This window comes from Ornithodoros turicata, unplaced genomic scaffold, assembly GCF_037126465.1.
Source record: "Ornithodoros turicata isolate Travis unplaced genomic scaffold, ASM3712646v1 ctg00001007.1, whole genome shotgun sequence".
NCBI classification, from domain to species: domain Eukaryota; kingdom Metazoa; phylum Arthropoda; class Arachnida; order Ixodida; family Argasidae; genus Ornithodoros; species Ornithodoros turicata.
The window spans coordinates 174,414-196,691 of record NW_026999438.1 but is presented as its reverse complement, the minus strand read 5'-3'; the positions used below and the strand labels follow the sequence as shown (position 1 = coordinate 196,691).

Sequence of the window (22,278 nt, the reverse complement as noted above, 5' to 3'; positions counted from 1 at the left end):
AAAGAATACAGCACAGGAAAGGCATGCATATACACCTGGGTATTTCTGGCGAAATTTAGAAAACTAAAAAATAAAACAAAAGAAACTTTAGAGGATCGGCATAGTCAGAAAAATATTTCAGGAGGGGTTCTATGGGGGACCTGCATGAGGGAGGAGGATTCCCCCTTGTTTCCTGGGGGTTGAACCCCCCCCCCAGTTACGTCACTGCTGTAGGCCTTTATTTTTTCTTTTATTAGACTGTTTAAGTAATAAAACAATGCTGGATATGAGCTCTAAAATCAGCATTTTGTATTATGCTAGTACCTTGGTCGACATGCACAAAGGTAGGTGCTTGTACACGGACACATGTTGCTGAGAGGTCCGTCAGTCTGGCGTATATGGAGCATCGCCGCGGCAGAGAGCAAAGAGCCACGTAAAGCTGGGGTACAGTGTCATCAGCGCCGTCTTTGCGTTTTGGTTCACCTGCAATGACGTGTTCCGGGGAGGTTTGATGTGAGCAGTGACGTGGACAACACATTTTCGTTATTTTTTCCACGTGTGAAGCTCGACACAGTTTCTCACGACACAACTACGCCCTGAGTAGGTTTAATTGCTAGGCAACTATTTCACCGTTACACCATCTGTGAAAGAGGAAACTTTGAAATAAATTAATTCAGTCGTGTGTCGAAAATGCTTTCTTTGAGTTGTTCCTAAGAGTAGGATTATATCAGGGAATTTTTGTAATGTTTGGTCAATTTATTTCAGTACATGTGCGCAATGTGTGAACAGTCCGCTTTGTGGCTTCTGCTCCTCTGACTCAAGTGGCATGTGTCTGCAAGTGGACCCAAAGAATATGCAGCATTCCTCAGTGGGACCATGCAGCAACCATAGCTCTACAGCAGTGTGGGGTTATGACTGGTGCCCCAGCAAGCAGTGGTGGATGACTATACTGGGCCTTGTGATGTATCTTTTCTTCTTTGCTCCTGGTGAGCCGTGTATCTGTATTCAGGGAATGTTGATCGCAATGCGCCCATTATTGCTGTTGAACTCGGTTGTAGCGGGTATGTTGTATAGTTAGAAGCAAAAAGCATTTCTCTGAATCATTTCAGATAAGAAGCTCTTTGTTTTGATGGCAACGGAATATTACTTCACCAATTAAAGATCACCTTCAACAAGTAATTGAAATATGCAGCACATCTGCCGCGTCACTCACAGTTTTTCTAGCATTTAAAGGGCACGGAAATTTCTTACTGCAATCTAGTAGCAAGTTCGGAAGTATGGCATCAAGTATTTACAAGTATCAATGTTCGGTGGCGTTGTTTACCTAATAATGTTTTATACACCTCTGATATTTATTAGGGATATGCCAACCGAATCCTGGAATCCTGGGCACGGATTTGAGATTCGTGAATCCGAATCCTACTGCCCAACACGGCAAATCGAATGTTTCGAAACCGCAAACCACGTTCATTTGTTTTTTCTAAAATGGATACCTCCGGACTCCGCCGAAAGCCTGCATGACCAGCGGTCCCCAAGGCGAAAAAAAAAAACACACACACACAACATAAAGGTCCGATATTAAAAGTTTAAAAGTAACAATAATTTGCTTTGATTCCTTCGTTTTATGGAAGGAATACCGACTCCTGAGATTCTGTACAGGGTGTGTGCAGAAAAACGTAAGCAGCACTTAGCTTATTGTCTACCTAACTAACGAACTTCCGGTGGTGCACGATGGCGCATTTATGCATGCGAAATCTGCAGAAAAATTGTGGAAACCATACTCAGCATAAAAAATAAACAGAGCAACGAGAACGTCGGCCTCCGTGAATCAGAATAGGGCAACATCGCGGACGCGAGAGAGTTGTGTTCAGGTACCGCTAGAGGAGCTAGGTAGTAGGTGCAGAAATCGAAGCGATGTCCGACATGGAGCCTGTGTCGAGAAACAGTACAACACGATCAAAGACACCATAATACACGGATAAGACGGCGAACGCACTTGCCTCCCAACGAAAGACCCGGCGTCCACCGTTCAAATTTCAAATGAAACCGCCGATGAGTATGCAGCACGCAGGCGAGGAAGCGCGAAGTACAGTTTTCAAATTCCGGCAACCAATCCGGACACGCTTGTGGCATCCGACCAATAGAGAGGCACTGATTGCTCCGTGCGCAGTAATACGCATCTTGATACAGGTTTTGTGAGAGCTGTTGGGTGCTGGTAAAGCACCGCGCGCCGAGCTACGGACGGCACGAGCAATACTGATGGCGATTTCGGGTGATGCATTTGGGGCAGGGTGTCGAACCGCAAAAAATACGGGTTCGGTTCGGGTTCGGGTTCGCGTTGTTTTGATTTCGTTCCGGTTCAGTTCCGGTTCGGCCACGCCAAAACTCGAACCGGTTCGCAGCCCCGAACCGGTTCGCGAACCGGTTCAACGCTTCCGTTTTATATGTTCCATAAAACTGATTTTATCAGGAAATGCGTGGCTAATAGCTTACTGCTGTTGTCTGCATTGACGTCTCTAGCGGTGATGTAGCCCTTTAGCGAGAGAAATGAGAAATGGATGAACACTTATTGCAAATAGAGTCCACGCTGTTGAAGCGATGTAGTCCTGCTACTTTCTGTTTCCAAAATCTCTTTTTTCACACGCACAGTGCCAGCAAGATACACTTAAAGGAAGCCTAATAAGATGGACAGCGTAACATAGACGACAGTACTTGCCGGCACACTGCCTTCGCAGCGTGAATCGACCTGAAACCGTACTGAAGCATGCCGAAAATAAGCCTGCGAGCCTTATACCTAAGACACACGGCCGCTCCAAAGGAAAACGCTCGTTGCGCCCGTTATCTTCTAGCAAGCGAACCTTCTGATAACGGCAAAATGGAATGCTGTTTTCATGGTTCGCTTATCAAACGATAACTGGAGCCACGTGCGATTTTCAGCACCCCTTTTGCAGAAAGGCCCTTAGAGCGTGCCGTGTGTCTTAGGTATTACTCTGTCCGAGCTCACAGCAGTGTACTAGTTAATCCACAACACAAAGGCAATGTGTCACGACATAACTGCGCTACCAATAAGCAGAACCACATTTACTTTTCAAACTACGACCAATCAAACAGGCACCGTTCTGCGTACGCTCCTTCTCTACTTCTTATGTTTCTGACTTGTTTAATTTGTACTGCTCACATGTAAAGGGAAATCTTTGCTTATTTGATCACATATTCGTCCTGTAGAGCTATATAACTGGCCTACTTCATTCCTGTTTCATTCTTAGGCGTGGCACCTCGTCTCTGAAGAGTAGACGCCGCAACGCGTGCGGGGCACTAGCCGCGGCGCTCTCAAGGACAACTGCGCTTCAACATGTTAAAAAGACGCTGGAAGTATACTTACTATACGTCGTCGTCTGACTGCTAGGTGAAAATTTCTGAAATCAATGATATAGGCGCGTGATGATGATACCAACGTGTCTTCGTTCGGGGATAGAGAGGAACTCTTATGCTGACTTCTTTTACGTCCGAACCGTTTTGTTGCGAACCGGTTACCGCTATTATTTTTTACGGTTCTGCTCCGGTTCGGGTTCAACAGTGTCATGAAAATTTCGGTTCGGGTTTGGGTTCGGTTCCGGCAAAAATAACAATTCGGGTACGGTTTTCGGTTCGGGTTCGGTTCGACACCCTGATTTGGGGCACTTTTTTCACAAGTGTTTGCCGGGAGGAATGCACCTCCACCCGATTGGACATTGTGCATGACGTCATGCTCAAACCTCATTGGAGATTATCGCTGGCAGCGTCGTCTGCTGCATGGTCCGCTGTCTGTCTAGCTCCATGTCCCGCTTGTTTGTGTGATTGGTGCAGTGCCAGACTTACAGTGGTGGGGGCCCGGGGCAGCGTACATGGTGGGGTCCTTCTGCACCATCAGTACTTTTCATGGTGCTTCCCGAGTGTAAATTATGGTCATACAGATGCCTGGCCTTGGTGCGAATATTCCGTGCGATATATACGTATATGAAAAAGTTCAATGTCCAGCAGTTGGTTCGTTTATTACCACACAGCTTCCAGAAAGAGTACTTCACATTAGCTTTTACAGCTTTTACAGTGAACATCTTTTAAGATCTAGTATCTACTATCTTGCAACCTATTCAAGACTACATTTCGCTGCTAGAGCAAACTGGAACCTTCGTTGACTTCGTAACTCAAAAATCGGTAATGAGCTCTGCAAAATCAAGCGGTTTAAGAATGTCCTTTTGCATAAGAGTGACAAGGTGTCCGCCGTGCGTCATGGTTGCCCGATGACTGTTCTTTATGAGGTTCAGTATCGAAAATGAGTGCTCACAGGGATTGCTGCTAACCATCACACTGAGATCTACATGAAGAGCAACCTGTACATAAGGGAAAACTTCCATCACTTCATTCTCCATGATCAGTGCGTAGAGGAAAGATTCTCGGCTGCCGACCTCGTCTTGCAAAAATGCCTTAGCACAGAGGCTGAAATGTATACCTCCAGGATGCAGATTTCTCCAAAGAGATACCGAACAAGGGCGATAGCTCTTCGTACGCGGACAGCCCTTGATCAAGAGAAGCTAAATTGATTAGAGGGCTGGAGGAAGTTCTTTCTTCGGACCTTCTATGAAAGGCCACTAAACCGTGCTTCAGGGGCAGTTACGTAGCCTATTGACGTCAGCCGTATATACACTGGATCGTCAATTGCGCTTTAATACTGCAGTAAATTCCCTCGTTCCAGTTACATCTTCCCCAACCATGCGGTAGTGATAGAATGCTTCACGGCTTCAGGTCAAAGCATGTTCAGGTCGCTGTTCAGGTCTATCTATGGACTTTGTAACGTTTTGCTATTCTTGTCCACTCTGTCTAAAATATCGTCCCAAAAGGGCGCATGAATTCCCAAGTCAATGACACCGCCAGTTTTATAGCTCACTTCAGCCATTTCATCTCGATTGCTAGTAACGCAGAGAGGCGTTTTAACGACGTTAAAAGACCTAATAACGTTTTAAAGAAAAGACAGTATCCGCTGACGGCTCACACAACATCCGCTCTACAGAACCACCGTGTTTTCGGTACTGGAACGGGCTGCTTTGTTGAGCAGTCGCCGGACACCGTTGTGGTGAGGATGCTCATCTCCTGTGTCTTCGTGTTTATCTTTGTGTCTATGCGTGGATGCTGTAAAGAACTCGTATACTTGCTCGAGGTAATCTAAAAAGGCAACAGCAGCACGACAGCACCCGGCAGCTAATTTTGCCACCAGATTCACACAGTGCCCTGAGCAAGGAACCCACGTAGCCAGGTGCTTTTTCTGTCGTACTCGTGCTTGAAGACCTTTGTACGTTCTACTCATGGACGCAGCATTGTCGTAGGACTACCCTGCCTTCCTTGATGTTTATGCCATGCGCATTCAATAAGCTTCGAACATGTCCTTAGCATTTTGCCCCTGGTTATGCATGAACCGTACACAGTGGAAAGCAACTGCTCTCAGGCTGAAACACACAACATTGTGTGCTTCACCTTGAGGCTTGTGTTAACACAAGCCTCAAGGTGCCTAAGATCACGAACAACTAAATTATGGTAGTCAACTACAGTCGCCGACCGTTAATTCGGACTTCTAATGATCACGGGATTTATCCGAATCGAGCAGTCCGAATTAGTAGTTAATCATAAAAATCCACTCTCACACTGGCGTTTATTACAAAAAAATTTACACGGGACGGAAGAAAGTGTCGATACGCGTCTACCTAGCAGCGCGCGCACGAGACAGAACGTCACGCTGCATTTCTGATAATGTCACACTGTCGGAATAAACTCGTCCGAGCGTATCGATGGCCGCGAGGATCTGCGCATTACGCAGACGGAGGTTCGCCTACGTTCTCGTCGTCATCCTCGTCGTCATCCTCGTCGTCGTCCGATCCATCCGCAGGCAGGTTCAGAACTTCGGCGACGATCTCATCATCGGTGAATTCAGCGCAAAATTCTGTGCACCGGTCCACCTCAGCGTAATCGCCAAACGATATGGGAGCGGGAATCGCCATTCCTGAGCCGCGCAGATCCTCCACTAAAGCCGCGCCGTCCACTGAGCCGTCATCATCGCGGGCCACATGTGTCACTGCTCTCGTTTCCGGTAATAGCACTCAGCGCGCAAAACCCAGCATGACGAAAGCTGTTCGCAATAGCGCTCTCCTTAACAGCCTTCCAGGCGTCTGCGAGGATATAGAGCGCAGGCAACAAGTCCGCTTTGTACTTTGTTCCTTGTTCGTGGCACAGGACAACACGCGACAGAAGCCGCGATCGATAGTGGACCTTCAAGTTTCGTATGATGCCTTGGTCCATCGGCTGCAGCACACTGGTGGTGTTGGGCGGCAAAAACTCAAGCCGGATTGCTCGAAGGTTGTCAATAGCGCCGTGCGCAGCGCAGCTGTCCACGAAGATTACCATGCTTCTTTGCTCGCGCTCGAATTTCATGTCCAACCGCTTGATGTAGTCTTCAAAAAGAGCCCGGGTCATCCATGCCTTCTTGTTCATTTTATACCACACTGGGCGAGTTTTTACGCCTTTAAATATGCGGTCTTTATTTCTTCTGCCGATGACAAGAAGGGGGAGCTTCTCGGATTACCATTCGCGGAATACCATTTGTCTACGCGTACATGGATGACCTCCTCCTCGCAAGCCGCTCCCCAACAGAGCACGAACATCATCTTCGGGCGCTCTTTACCCGCTTGCAACAGAGCGGCATCATTATCAACGCCGCTAAGAGCGAATTCGGAGTCGGAGAACTCGACTTCCTTGGCCACCATGTCAGCAGCCAGGGCACCATGCCTTTACCATCCCGAGTCGCTGCCATTCAAGACTTCCCGCAGCCCGCTTCCGTCACCAAACTACGACAATTCTTGGGGCTGGTGAATTTTTATAGGCGCTTTGTGCCATCATGCGCAGCCAAACTGAGTCCCCTCGAAGCTCTGCTCGCCACCAAGCGCTCGAAACACTCTGTGCTGGTTTGGACCCCTGAAGCGGCAGCTGCCTTCCAGGCAATCAAACAGGCAATCGCTTCATCGTCCCTTCTATTCCATCCTCAACACGACGCCCCAACGTCCATCATGGTCGATGCATCCAGCACAGCTGTCGGCGCCGTCCTCCAACAACGTATCTCTGGCGCTTGGCGCCCTCTAGCATTCTCTTCACGCAAGATGAAGCCCCAGGAGACTCGCTACAGTGCCTTCGGTCGCGAGCTCCTGGCCATATATCTCACCGTCAAGCACTTTCGCCATTTCTTGGAGGGCCGACAATTCACTGTATTCACCGATCATAAGCCCCTCGTCTACGCATTTTCTTCATGCAGCACAAGCTACACCCCTCGTGAGACCCGCCACCTCGGAGTTCACCACAGACGTTCAGCACATCAGTGGTGCAGATAATGTGGTGGCGGACGCTCTCAGTCGCGTCAACTTCATTGGGTCAACCTGTCAGTCTTCGCTCCTCGACGCACTGGCCCAGGCCCAATCATCCGATCAAGAACTCGCATCTTTCAGAAGTGACCCTTCGTCTTCCTTAACCATAGAGGATGTCGACCTGCCAGGCGCTACACATCCTGTCGCGTGCGACACGTCACAAGGTGGACCCAGCCCATTTGTTCCGGCGGCACTTCGACGAGAAGTCTTCTCGACCTATCATTCATTGTCACATCCTGGCATACGCGCAACTCAAGAACTCATTTCTCGGCGCTACATCTGGCCCTTCATGAACAAGGACATCAAGCGCTGGGTTCAAGCCTGCATTCCGTGTCAGCGGACTAAGGTTCACAGGCACACCCGCCTCCATCCTTCTCAGTTTCCTGCGCCAGACAGCCGCTTCGCTCACATCCACATCGATTTGGTGGGACCACTCCCAATATCATCCGGCTATCGTTACATCTTCACCATCATTGACCGCTTCACCCGTTGGCCCGAGGCTGTACCGGTACCCGACGCCACTGCATCCACAGTTGCAGCCGCCCTCTTGAACACCTGGGTGTCGCGCCTCGGCGTACCCTCTATCATCACGTCAGATCGAGGTCCCCAGTTCGAGTCCGCCCTCTTCTCTAGACTCGTCAACACACTGGGCTGCAAGCGGATTCGAACAACTGCCTACCACCCGGCGTCAAACGGCCTCGTGGAGCGCTTCCACCGACAGCTCAAGGTTGCCTTCCGGGCTGCTCCCGAAACACCCTGGCCAGAAGTCATACCGCTCGCGCTCCTAGGGATCCGCTCCACCTTCAAACCTGACATAGGCTGCGCCGTCGCCGAGCTGGTATACGGCACGTCCCTACGCCTCCCCGGAGATCTCATTTGCCCGTTGCCAGGAAGCACTGCTCTCTCACCAGCTGACTACGTTTCGCGGCTCCGCCGTACTATGGCCGCCCTTCGTCCAGCAACATCTTGGCCCTCGCGTGTGTCCTCGGCCTTCCAGCATCCTGACCTCGCCTCCTGCACACACGTCTTTGTGCGCTGTGACGCTGTACGGAAGCCCCTGCAACCGCCCTACACAGGCCCTCACCTCGTGCTGCACCGTTCACCCAACTTTTACACCATTCAGCTGAACGGCCGCGAGGACACTGTTGCCTTAGAACGGCTTAAGCCGGCATACGTCGACGCTGTACCACCGTTGCCGCCCTCCTTCTCCGTGGAGCTACTCTACGACTCACCCTCCACGGCAGGCTGTCCGCTCACTACTCCAACTACTCTTCCCCCACCGTCGCCTCCTCGGCTGTCTCCCCGACTCAGGCCGCCCCGACAAGTCACTTGCGCTCCCAAGCTCGTTGCTATTCGCCAGCTTCCAGCGCTTGGCTAGGGGGGAGGCCCTGTGGCGGCATTGCCAGCGCCATCACATCAAGGCGCGAATAATAAATAGTCTTGCCTCGCTCAGCCCGAGCTCTCGCTCTGACCTGGCAATTCCACCGCCATGTTGTTGCCTGGTCTCGTTAGTGTTCAGTAGCACTATAAGCTCGTCGAGACGGTCCTTCCTGTAGGCAACGACGACCGTGGTGTCCACTGCACCGCTTTCCCCACCGATTTTTTTGAATGAAAGTCCGTGTTGCTTTTTGAAGCCTCTCATCCAGCCGTCAGAAAACTTGAACTCATCTACGCCCAAACGTATGGCGAGACCGTCGGCACTTTTTTTGTTCACCGCTCCCCTTATCCATAGTACAAGCGCTTCTTCGAGCTTTGGGTGTGCGCCCTCGCGAACCCTTTTCTGGCATTTCGAATGAGGTCTCTGAGACGCGGCTAATATCTTGGCCTTCTGCTTCATGATACTTGACAGGGTCTGTCTACTGATTTTTAGCTCATTGGCAACATCTGTCTGCTTCCGTCCGCCATGAATCATGCGAATAGCTTTTACTTTCTGCTCCAGAGTAAGCCCCGAGTACTTGCCCCTTTTACGTGTTGCGGTTCCAGTCTCAGGCGCGGAGGACGTTGATGGTTCGGAGCTCGTGCTTGCCATGGCAGCTGGTTCCACGTTCCCTCGAGTCTCCGACGGCGTGCCGTCCACATCGTTGATATCCAAAATGCCACTGATCGCATTGTCATCACTGTCAGTTGATGGAGACGACGACATTCCACAGTTTCGATTGTTGCATCCGAAGTGCGCGTCTAAACAGTTGCAACGTCGATCACATGAACACGAACTTCGCGCGGGCGCGCACTTCTCCTCTCCGCTTCTCCTCCCCGCAGGCGACGCTCCGAGGGAGCTACAGGCAGTGCCGTGTATGCCAAAGGGAGTCTGGCCATTAGGAGGAGCCTAAAAAAGAGGCTTGACCTGTCAATCAAACTTGGGCGCATTTCATTGGTTACCATTTGCCATGGGCGCTGCCATGACACCAAATTTTCTCCAAGATGGAGGATGGTGCTTGGAACGGCGAAGCGGAGATTTTGTGACAAAAAATTTTCCCGGACTACTTTAATTTCATACTGTGAGTATATATCCTCATGTACACATATGCAAAATCAGCTTCATTCATCAATCAGAGCCATCATCAATAATGATGCTCCGCCATCATTATTTACGCGAAAATGGGATGTTTCTTCGCTAACGTTAGGCCTAGTTAACACCATGATACCATGAAAATAGCAAGAAGGACTACCCTTATACATAGGATTTTAGCATTATATAATTGCATTTTATTTATACATACATCTTGGCTCATTTTTTATTTCTTGAAGATTTTGTCTGAACTATTGGAAAGGCTGAATTATTAGGGTCCGAATTAACGGTCGGCGACTGTATACGCATATCTTTCAAGTGGGGTATTATTTTCCAGGTGCACGAAAGTTCTTGCTCCATATGTGGTTTTGGCGAGAACCCAAAACCGTATCGTTTGGAGAAGAAGCAGTGACAATTTCAGTGCTGGGGGCCCCGGGGCATGCGCCCCGTTTGCCCCCCCCCTTAAATCCGGCACTGTATTGGTGTGTGAACCACGTTGTTTCAGGATTGTGTCGAAGTTTTCCAGTGTAGGAACGGGGAAAAGGGTGCTCAAGTCGCAAAAGTCATGCAGGATTGGGAGTCACTGCTTTGCTTCAATGTGTGTAACACGAAAGGAAGGACCCGCTGGTGCACGAGTGAAGGTGCGGGAGCAACACACAAGACATAGTGTTGACCCACACTGTTTTCAGCTGTCACCCAACGAAAATGCAATGACTGCAGGTATGGTGTGCTGCAGTGACAGAGTGTATTTCATATTATAAAACAACATGTACACAGGGTCTGACCATTCAGCCGATGCCACCCTGTCCATCAACAATTAATTCCTGCGAATAACGATAATTTATTGTGAGATGGTGGAGAATAACGTGTGTTTATTCATGTACCCTTTTTGAGTGCACACTGTTTAGTCGCATGTGTATATACACATGTAATGTAAACTTCATATCAAAGAAATAGTAATGTGTGGGAGGCTGATGGATACTTATATAATAAAGTTTTACACTTTTGATTGTAAGCAACTTGCTGGACAAAACTACCAACGATTCCCAAACCTGTCAGTAGCGTCCCATTTCACCCCGAATTGTGGGTTCAAAGATAGCACCCAATCCTTGCCCCCCCAAATGCAGGAAAATTTTAAATTTCCTGAGGAAAGCTTTAACACCAAATCTTTCGAAAGCATTCGAAAAGGGTACAGGAATAAACACACGTCATTCTCCATCGTCTCACAATAAATTCTCGTTATTCACACGAATTAATTCTTGATGGACAGGGTGGCATCGTGTATAACCTGAATGGTCCGACCATTTTATAATATGAAATACAATCTGTCACTGCAGCACGCCATACCTGCCATCCTTGCATTTTCGTTTGATGACAGCTGAAAACAGTGTGGGTCAACACTATGTCTTGTGTGCTGTTCTTGCACCTTCGCTCGTGCACCAGCGCTTCCTTGCTCTCGTGTTACACCCATCGAAGCGAAGCAGTGACTCCCCTCCCACTCGAAAAATTCGACACAATCCTGAAACCACGTGGTTCACACACCACCAATCACACAAACAAGCGGGACGTGGAGCTAGACAGACAGCGGACCGTGCAGCAGACGACACTGCTGGCGATTTTCTCCAATGAGGTTTGAGCATGACGTCATACACAATGTCCAATTGGGTGGAGGTGCATGCCTATCGGCAAACGCTTGTTTTTCTGCCCCGAACCCGTGCGGTAAATTCGGGTTGTGCGGTCAGAGCAAGAGCCGCGTGTTCGGATGATGCGCTACGGAGCAGTTCGCCCGCACCAAGAGCGCTTTTTTGGCTCCTGCTGCGAGAGGCTGAGCCAAAACCGCCCTCAACTCTCTTCTTCCGCCCTCGACGGCGAGCATGCGCATATATGCGAGTCGCGACTGTTGTCTGTCGTCTGCTACGTATTGTTCCTGCGGCTGTCTGCCTGTCACATGGCCTGTCATCTCTTTCTTTTGTTGAGTTCACCATTGACGTCATGGAACTTTACGAAAGTAGTAGCGATGAAAGTTCAATTGACACCGAAAATGCGAATGACAAAGAGGATGATGTGACCTGTCTCTCGTAAGCTATACTTGTGATCAGGCGAAAGTGCGCGACGACGCCAATGACGCTGCTGGAAGTTCACGAACACGACGAACGTACAATCCGTAGCGAGCTCAGCGACCCTCGTAGAAGAACGGTAGAGCGTCCGACAAATTCGGGTGATGATTACTGCCCCAGAGCGACTACCGTGTAGAGCGTGCACTGCACTGTTAACCTTTTCACACCTTTAAAGGTGTACGCTATGAACATTCAACCTGGTTGCGTAATATTGCATCTCCAGGATGATATTTTACAAGATTTGGAAAACATTACTAAAGATCAAGTGTCAGTGCAAATCTTGCTTTCATTATGTCTTGGATGTCGTAGGTACGAGCTAATGCATATATGCATCGCTATCAATAATCGAGCACGCGCAAGTGTCTACAATATTATTGAACAATGTTGAGATGTTGCAAGACTGAATTTTTGGAGGACAGACAACATTCCAGTAAAGGAAATTTGTGCGAAACCGTGCTCCATTATGATGTTACCAAAATTACACCTAAAAAGGCGTGCGCCATGCACGTTGTTACACCTTTAAAAGTGTGAAAAGATTTAGAGTGTGGACCTGGGCGCTCTCGCTCGGATTACCAGGTGCATCACCCGAAATCGCCATGAATAATCCAATTCACGTTAGCACGTTCAAGATGGAGGTTGCCTGTTTTTCGATCCCTTCATATTGGTGACCCGAACGTTCATTGCAACAGCATCAGCATGGCACAGAATCCTGCAGCACAACTATCTGTTCAATACCACTGCAGTTAAGTAAAGGGATTTTGGCCACTAGGAAGAGCCTAAAAAAGAGTCTCAACCTGTCAACCAAATTGAGCGTTTTTCGTTGGCTGCTGTTTCATATGCGGGCCGCCATGACACCCAAATTTTCCCGAAAATGGCGGCGTACCTTGGAAGGGCGAAGCGTCGATTTCATGACAAATTTTTTCACAATTTTTTTCGATTTTAATCTGTAAGTATACATTCTGTTGCAATTATGTTGCAAATCATCTTTAAATTACACTCCAGCGTTGATGTTTAAGTGAAAAAATATGTATGTTCTTGTTAGGCCTAGTAAAGACTGTGAGCGTAGTACCACGGTCCCTTGATAGCTATCAAGGGACCGTGGTAGTACCTTCTACCCCCGCTTACCATTGGCGGCGCCCCGGTGCCATGCCTCGCCCTCTCCCACGCTGCTGGCCAGAGTCTTCTCCTGCCTTGCCTCGCGTGCGGGCGCACGCTCTCCCGTTCGTCAATAAACCAGTTATCATTATGTAGCCACAGTGACTCCAGCCTTATTCACCTTCATCCCTTCATCATTCTCATCATCACTCCATTTCTCATCATCACCCCACCCTCACAAGACAGGTGTAGCAAGCAAATAGCAAGGAAAACGCTACGGATGCCCCAAAATTTGCATTTTATGACAGACTTTTATTCATATATGCACATTTTCCCGTTCTTGACTCAATCTGATTATGTTTCATAATTAAAATATGTATAATACTGGCGGTCTATTCCAACAGGCGGTTCTGCATGTCAGTGCAGTTCTGCGAACAAGTACTTCTGTTGTTCTGCGTCTTCTGGTCATGCCCTCTTCATCCAGATGGCGTCGATAAAAGTGGCCGCAAAATCCATGATGTTCGTAGGTCGTCAGGGAATATCCTATTCAATCCAATCAAGTTTCCCGAAAATGTCAGCACCCAGTGAATACAGGTGATATGTAGCCTGGATAGCCTGGGACTAATAGTTAACTGTATTTTGGCTCGTGACTGGCCAGAGAGCTCAAAAAGTGTGTGGAGCTCCAGGTATTGGCAGGTCCCATTCATGGCTAGACTCCCTTTGGCATACACGGCACTGCTCTGCCAGCTGTCTTACCAGGACTCCAAGCGATATCTGTCAGGATACCACCGCTTTGGGCTGCCGACCCAGTCCTCTGGTTTGCCAACAGAGACGCAGTTCGCTCTACGAGGTATAACAGTACAGGTCACCAAGTTTTATCACGTTGTCGGGGCACTCTGACTGACTGAGTGAAGCAGCCGAAGTGCGGGATGTCATCATGGTTCCTCCATCAGATAACTCGTTACGACGTTCTGAAAACTGCATTGACCATGCGCACAACTGCCTCGGAGCAGTTAGGAGTGGGGTAACTCTTTACAGTGGAGGTTCTCAGAGACTGCAGGCTGTCACAACTACCTCGCCGAATGCAGCACTTGCTGGGTGACATAGACTTTAGCGCTTGATGAGTCCATTCTGCGCGTGCTGTTCCGTGAGCGGCTTCAAAACACCGTGCACATGATCTTGACGACGTCTGTCATGATCGACGTCCAGCAGCGTATCGCTCGAAGCCTTGGCAAAGATCGCCGACAAAATGATGGGTATTGCGTCACCTTCCATCTCTGCTGTTTTACCCCCGGCTGATTCCCTTTGACCGTTTGAAGTTCGGTCTTTGTGAGATGAAGTGGCCTGGTTATCAAACTTGCTCACATTGAACCTCCGCATCAACCGTTCACGGAGAAGACACACATATGCACATATTCGCTGACGTCGACCAGACCCAGATCAATTAAAGGCGGCAAGAGATTAGTTTGAGCACATGTTGAACTTGAAATAATCAGACCATCTTCAAGCAACTGGTTGTCACCGCTCCACATGGTCCCAAAGAAGACAGGGGACTGGTGGCCATGCGGAGACTATAGGGCTTTGAATCCTGCCACAGTTCCAGATCGATACCCAACCCCCCACATTCAGGATTTTACCGGCCACCTCCATGGAGCAAGACTTTTCTCCAAGATAGATCTTGTGTACGCTTACCACCAAATACCTATGGCACCTGAAGGCATCAGGAAGACCGCGATCACCACATCGTTGGGATTGTTTGAGTTCCTGCGGATGCTGTTCGACCTGCGGAACATTGCAACGCTTCATCGACACAGTCATCCGAGGTCTCCCGTTTCATTCGCCTACATTGACGACCTGCTGATTGCAAGCTCCACGCCAGAGGAACATCCTGACCATCTTCGCACGGTCTTCACACGGATTAATGACTTCGGCATTGTCATCAACGCCAACAAGAGCGAGTCATCTGGGAAAAATTATGCACCTTGGGAGATCCGGCAGCTTCCCTACATATCAGAGTTCTCCAACGACATAGTCGTGTAAGCGGCTGTGACAACACTGTAGGGGACGCGCTCAGTTGCGTAATCAGCATTTTGCCCGAAGCTCAACCGTCCAGCAGCGTACAATTCTCTCATGAGGCAGTTGCCGAACTTCAGTGTTCCGACGAGGAATTACTAATACCCTAGTTACACTAGCTTTCTCAACCACGGTTGAGTCGACTGCAGTCGAATGGCTCAACCACGGTTGAGTGAACTGAGCAACCAAATCAGTTACACGGGCTTCTGCGGGCTCAGTTGAGAGTAGCGCTGGCAGCGTCGCCTGATGAGCAAACAGAGAACCCCCAAAACACATAACAATTTTAAGTATTACGTCGTCAGAAAAAGATAACGCTTTGGACGCTTTCCAGAGGTGTATAAGGCCCCAAGAATGTGTGTTACTGTGTATTGGAGGGATTTCGTACGCAACTCGACATTTTTACTACTGTTTCGCATTTCCAAATTTACATTTCAGCCGAATCGCGAAATATGTTCACAACACTAATTTGCACGAATGCTTCTGCTGTACTTCTGCTCTTTCGTGCGTCGCCGTGCATTTTTCTTATCCGCGTTATTTAATCTTTTATTTTGTTGTACATGTCATTGTCCTTGTTGAGTTCTACATATTTCGTGTAAATATTTCTTGTGCTGCCGTGTCTGTACTGTGCGTGTACGCTCTGTTGGACAAGCGATGTGTTTGAGCAAACTGAAGAACGACGTGGTGCGAGAGAGGGTCAGGGATGTTTTTCTGTACCTCCCCTACTTCTAGTCTCGACTGAGGAAAACAGAGTGTGAGCTGGATGCTGTGCGCGCGCGATAGATAAGCGACGAAAGCGGAAACCAGCACGGCAACAGGTGAAAATTCTGACAGCAACAGCCCTGCGATTGTGCACAAGGGAGAAGCAACTGCGCAGCTATCGACGGCCAGCGTCTTGGTCGGAAACCACACTGCCCAACCTCGCTGACGAGTTCTTTAAACCGAAACGGGACTATCGCGTCACCTGTGCAACGTTCAGCTACATGGTGGGCGTTTACCAGAGCATAGCTAGGCGAGACACGGACATGAGGCAGGCTGTGCCTTTGCAAAGAGTGGCAGGTGCCCGTTATCGCCTATTAGCATCTGCAGAACAGCCTTTTTGGTGTCAGCAGGCATTTTGTGAATCATGTGTACTGGGAGTTTTTACTTAGTGATTGTACAAACTACAATCCCAGTTTGTGAAGCTCACAACACAAGCAGAGCCACCTACGTCGGTTTGACGGAGTAACAGGACTCTCTCAAGATTCTGGACATATGCCACATTGAGATGTGCTCTCAAAGAACAAAGGCTCAGACTATTACAACTACAAGGGCTGGTACATAGAGACAATGCAAGGGTTCACCGTTGGTCTAGTCATCCTATGTGACCAAGCGTTTCCTTTGCAGCCGTATATGATGAAGCTATACTCTGACGGCAATTTAATGCTTGACTGTCAGATGCAAGACACGTGGTTGAAAATGCCTTTGGGAGAGTGAAAGCACAACTCTGCATCCTTCTAAAGGGGATTGAATGCGACATCAATAACTGTGACATGATAATCATGATAGAGGTTGCATTCTACATAACATGTGCAAAGGCATGAATGACAGTGCAGGACTGAATGCAGGACTACCGCCATCATGTCAGGGAAATGCAGGATGCCATCGCATTGCACATTTATGGAGCAACGCCTTCATTAAGTCGACATCTAGCGCATCACCCCCACACCAAAAAGGGCCTCGAAAAGACCAACACAATTGTCTCCACCAAAGGACATCTCAGCATTAAACAAACCCTGCTTAAATGCTAAGCATTTGCTTGTGAAGTAAATTATTAAAATGCCCATAAACCAGTTAGATTGATTAGCATAGCAAAACGGTGCAGTATTGAAAATTTTTGCCGTAGCAAATAATAATGATTTTAAATGAGAGGTGCTGAAAGCGCCCATCATGCTTCAATAACATTGACGATTCCTCTCCCTCGTCAGGAAAAGCCACCCTAGCTCTACGAGTTGGGCGATTGTGTACGTGTACTTGTTAAATTTGCAGCCAAGGGCAACTGTGTGTCCTGTTGTATGAGGTTCGGTCATGTCCGTTGCACTTAGCTGCAACTTTAGCAAGCAAAAACTGTCCATCATAAGAAACAAATGTCCACATTATCAAATACAAAAAAAATAAACGCAACACCAATGACATTTTACAGTCTGTTTATTTGAACTCTTATTATGCACTGTTATAATGCTAAAAAACAAACTACGTATGAAAGATTTCGCTGTTATGAAAAAAAGAAAGTTATTGTGGTGGCGATGATTGAAAAATAAGTCTGCATCGAATGAAACATTTCCTTGAGTTTGAGGAACACACAATATGAACTGAAGGAAATGTTAGCTCTTTCCACAGTGCACCATCTTGCTTGCACCATTTTAATTTGCTTATCGAAGCATTTCTTGTTGCATTCTATTAACTCCTTCCTGCAGCCTCAGTACATTTCTTTGAAACCTTCGTTCCTTTTTTCAGCTTTTGTAGCTCTCATTTCCACAGCTTTTTAGAGCTCTAGGACCTGCATCATCAGTGTCTGGTTTTTGGGCTACTTTCTCTGTGAGGTCTGTGCAGGTTCCGAACTTGTCTCTTGTTGCTCAGTTGTTTGTTCTTCAGGCTGGGATGCTGCAACAATGGTTTCCATCTGACTGTTCGTGTACAATTGGAACCTTGAAGATACACAAGAATGTGTGAAGCATGCAGTGAGACGACATATTACTGAGGAAGATGCCTCGACGTTTCCTCTGCAGTTTTTTTATTTGTTTTGTCACTCCTTCGAAGTTTATCGGGACTCCTTCCAACATAGCATGCTTATAGTGCATCACATACACATACACAGGGGATAAATAGCATGCATAACAAATGACATACAATACACACAAGCTACTGTTATTGTCTTTTCTTGTTGCACATAAATCTCCTGACTATGGATCCCCATCCGCTAGTTGCCTTGCTATGCTTAGTAGTAATATGCATATGATTACATGCAGCATTGCCAGCACTGGCACTGATTTCCAGCTTAGTAAATGCTCATTCATATTTATCATTTTAGTGACTTCAACATTGTTGCGCTTTTATTTTTTACCACTTAATAATGCCTTTACAAACTATTACAAGAACAGAACAAGCAGTGATATACTAACTGCAACACATATTCCAGCGAAGAGGACGTACACACCCCATTTCCATATCCACACATCATATCAGCACACCGATTCAGATTGCAGCTGTGGTTATGCTTACCAATCATGACATCACTGTTTCTGAAGTAGTCATTTTGTAGCAGTGCGAGACCGTGCAGTGTGGCAGTAGTTTTCATAGGTGAAGCTGGAAATTCAAGTATGACATGTCATCAGTTGTACCAAATAGTATGAAACATCGAAAAGGACACCAAACAGCATGTACATCATACGCGCTCGCAGGAATGCGACGAAAACGCCACTGATCGCACGGAATCATCTACCAGCATGTTGTGGTAGCTGGATAAAATAGGCGTAAGTAGCTATGACATACACAACAAAGCAAGCAGAAACAAGAAATGAACTAACTGAGTTTCCTACCTGTATTCCATCGTCAGGTTTTCTATCTTAACCCGCACTTGCTTCCCGACGAAAACCGCAGTAGCTGTCTCGACGCGGTCGTAATCGGCGGCGTTTCTTTTCTGGCCTCTTTGGTCCCCGATACGGCTACACTGTCTTCCCAGGCGTGTATCAAGTGCATCGTCATGGCATCTGACCAAACGAAGTGTGTTTTACTGCACGGCAGCTCACTTATTGCTTCCGACGACACTACAGTAGCTGAAGTGGAGTCCGCCATCTTGCTTTTCAGTTGACCCGACCGTGGTTGAGGAGCTCGGTCGAAACTCAACCGTGGTTGTGCAGTCAACCACGGTTGGCGCTGCAGTGTAACACTCTCAACCACGGTTGAGTTCAACCGTGGTCGACTCAACCGTGGTTGAGAGCGCTAGTGTAACTAGGGTATTAGTCTTCATTCTGACAGCAGATCAAGTCTTCGCCTCAAAGACGTGCTGCTACCAGGCACAGCAAGAACTGTTGTTTGCGACGTCTCATTGGGGAAACCACGGCCCTTTGTACCAGCGGCTCTCCGTCGGCAAGTTTTCAATGCGTTGCAGGCAGACCTTGGAGTACTTGCAATGCAGGAGCTTATTGGCACCAGATACGTCTTACCCCGCATGGACGCACAGATCAAGCACTGGACGCATTGCTGTTTGCAGTGCTAGAGAGCGAGAGTTCAGCGCCACACCTACGCTCCGGTCGCTCACTTTCTTCCTCCTGATATGTACTTTGACAAGGTACACCTCGACATTGTTGGCCTTCTACCACCGTCTCTAGGCCAACGATATCTCCTCACAGTCATCGACTGTTTCACGCGATGACCAGAGACCACTCCCGTTCCTGACATCACTATAGCCACAGTTGCCGCTGCGTTCACGAGTACGTGGGTATCCCGCTTCGGAGTTCCGTCCTCGGTAACAACAGACCGTAGGCAGTTCGAGTCGTCTCTGTTCAATGCCCTAACATCATTATTAGGAACCCAACGCATCCGGATGACAGCCTACCATCCAGCATCAAACGGCATGGTGGAGCGATTGCATTCCCACCTCAAGACCGCAATTAAGGCCCACAGCTGTCCTTCAGCTTGGACTGAAGCCTTACCAATCATTCTGCTTGGCCTTCGTTCCGCTGTAGGTCATCTGAGCTAGTCTATGGGACAACCCTCAGACTGCCCGGTGAGTTTCTGATTCCGGCAAATGCCAACGACATCACGGACTGTGTTAGCCATGCTAGATTTTCAGCAATCTTCGGCCCGCTCCACCCCGCCACCAAGCACCAACAAAATTGTACATTCATCAAGATCTACATACATGTACGCGCGTTTTCGTACGAGTTGATGGTGTACGACGACCCCTCCAACCTCCCTACAATAGTCCCTACCTGGTCGTCAACCGCACCTTAAAGCGCATCGATCGTCTGAAGCCCGCATACATCTAAACTAATGCCGGTACTGATGACACCCATGTCGACTCAGTGACTCCTGCATCTCATCGCGCCTCCGGCACCCATTCTGACAACATTTCACCAATTTCACTCCCAGACTTCGCCTATGCGATGGGGGGGGGGGGGGTAATGTGGCAGACCCTAGCGGCCTTGGTAACGCACCTCGTGCCGAGCTACGGTCTACACAGGCAGTACTGAACAGACCAGTTCACGTTAGTAATTTCAAGATGAAAGTTGTCTGTTCTTCGATCCCTTCAATAGTAATAAACTCACATACCGTGCAGTGTTTTGAGTGCAAAATTTGAGGTCAAGGAGTGAAGCGCTAAGGGTATCGTATTGTGTCTCCTAAAGACAAAGTGAATAAGTGGCTGAGAAGTCAAGCACACCTATCTCACTTAACACCACCTATTGGGTCCATCCAAGGTCTCTGGAAGGTATTTTTTTTAGCTTCAGTATTTGCAACAATTTGTCTGCCATTCAGATATTATGTATTTGAAAAATTTCCACGATGGTTGATCTTTGGATCATTTGCAATGGAATGAAGGAGCGACAAACCTGCGAGGGTGGTTCGGGTGAGAACCGCAGATGTGTGAGTAAATATCGAAGGCTTAACACAGCAGCATGGTAACGTAGTGCGGTGAAGCACAGAAGTGTTAGAGTACCCAGAAAGCTGGCCACCAAAGCAGCGTGACAAAACCATTGGCCACTATTTTGGAAGTGTGCACGAAAGGATAGCAACGTCATCGGTTAATTTTTCACCATGGAAGATGTAAAGCTGCTTGAAATTCACCATTGGACGTCAAGAGAGTGTGGTGCCTCATACATTCTAAGAGGCATGTGTACGAGTCGGCTAACACGTTTAAAAATGGTGTGTGTAATAAGAGGCCATCCAGGCCAGGCATTCAGAGATGATTTTGGCTCCTAACAATTGCGGCTTCCTGCTGCCAACCGGCGTATCATCATTGCAGAAATGGTCCATATGGTATGTTTGGCCTTACTACACCACTCATGAAGAGCTGAAGTATCAAAGTATCCGCAAGATGAGTAACCCACCAGCTGACACCCACGTGAATGGCCAGTGGACGTTTGTGAGGAGGTGCTACAACCACGGGACTCGGCTACAGCGTTACGAGACCGAAGGAGAGAGATTCCTGACTCGTGACTGGGCGTGAGAGCTAGGTTCACCATTACCAGTGGAAGACAAAACAGTCAAGCAATAAATGGTGGCCCGAAAGCAATTTTGAACACAACTGTTGGATGGAAAGGCGATGTTCATTTTGCTCTGTGATCGTCAGGGCCTCATACTTGAGTACTACATAGAAAGGCAGCACAGTCATCAGCGGAACCTCTTGTGAGCTTCTACGTACTCACCTGAAACTTTCTAGGAACGCCGAGCATTGCTTCAACACGATAATGCTTACTATGGTCGTATGATGGTCACAACCATCCACAATTTCCTGATTGAATGTCTCCTATACCCTGATTATTCACCTTAACCTCAAATTTTCATTTTTTTTATCTTATAATTGATCACATTTTCATACAGGGTGCTGCACGAGAGGATGTCACTAAATTCCTAAAAATAAGGTTTTTCTTAAAAAAATTATGAAACTACTCACAAAACTACTACACAGTACCGTCTGTTGTCATAAATTGAGGCAGTTTGCATTCGTGGTACACATTAATTAAGCTAATTTGCATAATGAAACTAAAAAAATTGCCAAGCAAAGGCAACATTTTTCTTCCTGAATTAGGAAGCCTGTGGCCGTAACACACTATCCCAATCAAAATCCGTGTTTTTCACAAGATTTTGACAAAAACTGGACAGGTGAAAATCGGTCGTTGGGCGAAGTGTGCTCGCTAACATTTACGCTTGCAGAACAGTTGGCTCCGTCCAGATACCCTGCCTGTGCAAGAACACAAACCACGCCACAAACACACCTTTCCTCCTTATCAGTGTCTATTATCAGCCACCAGCCACTGATAATCACTGGTTGCACGACACAGCCCTTGACCGTAATAAAACTTTG

The 22,278-nt window shown here is 47.9% G+C and overlaps 1 protein-coding gene across 3 annotated transcripts in view; it reads left to right on the top strand.

Annotated features, from left to right (window-relative positions):
- LOC135376064 (proton myo-inositol cotransporter-like) overlaps positions 1-22,278 on the top strand; it is a 173,648-nt gene that overhangs the window by 142,066 nt on the left and 9,304 nt on the right. For all 3 annotated transcript variants that reach the window (XR_010417519.1, XR_010417518.1, XM_064608656.1), the window contains exon 7: positions 745-965. Coding sequence is in view for 1 of the 3 variants with exons in the window: in XM_064608656.1 (XP_064464726.1) it covers positions 745-965 (221 nt within the window). In the remaining 2 variants the exon portion in view is untranslated. The remainder of the gene's footprint in view (positions 1-744; positions 966-22,278) is intronic.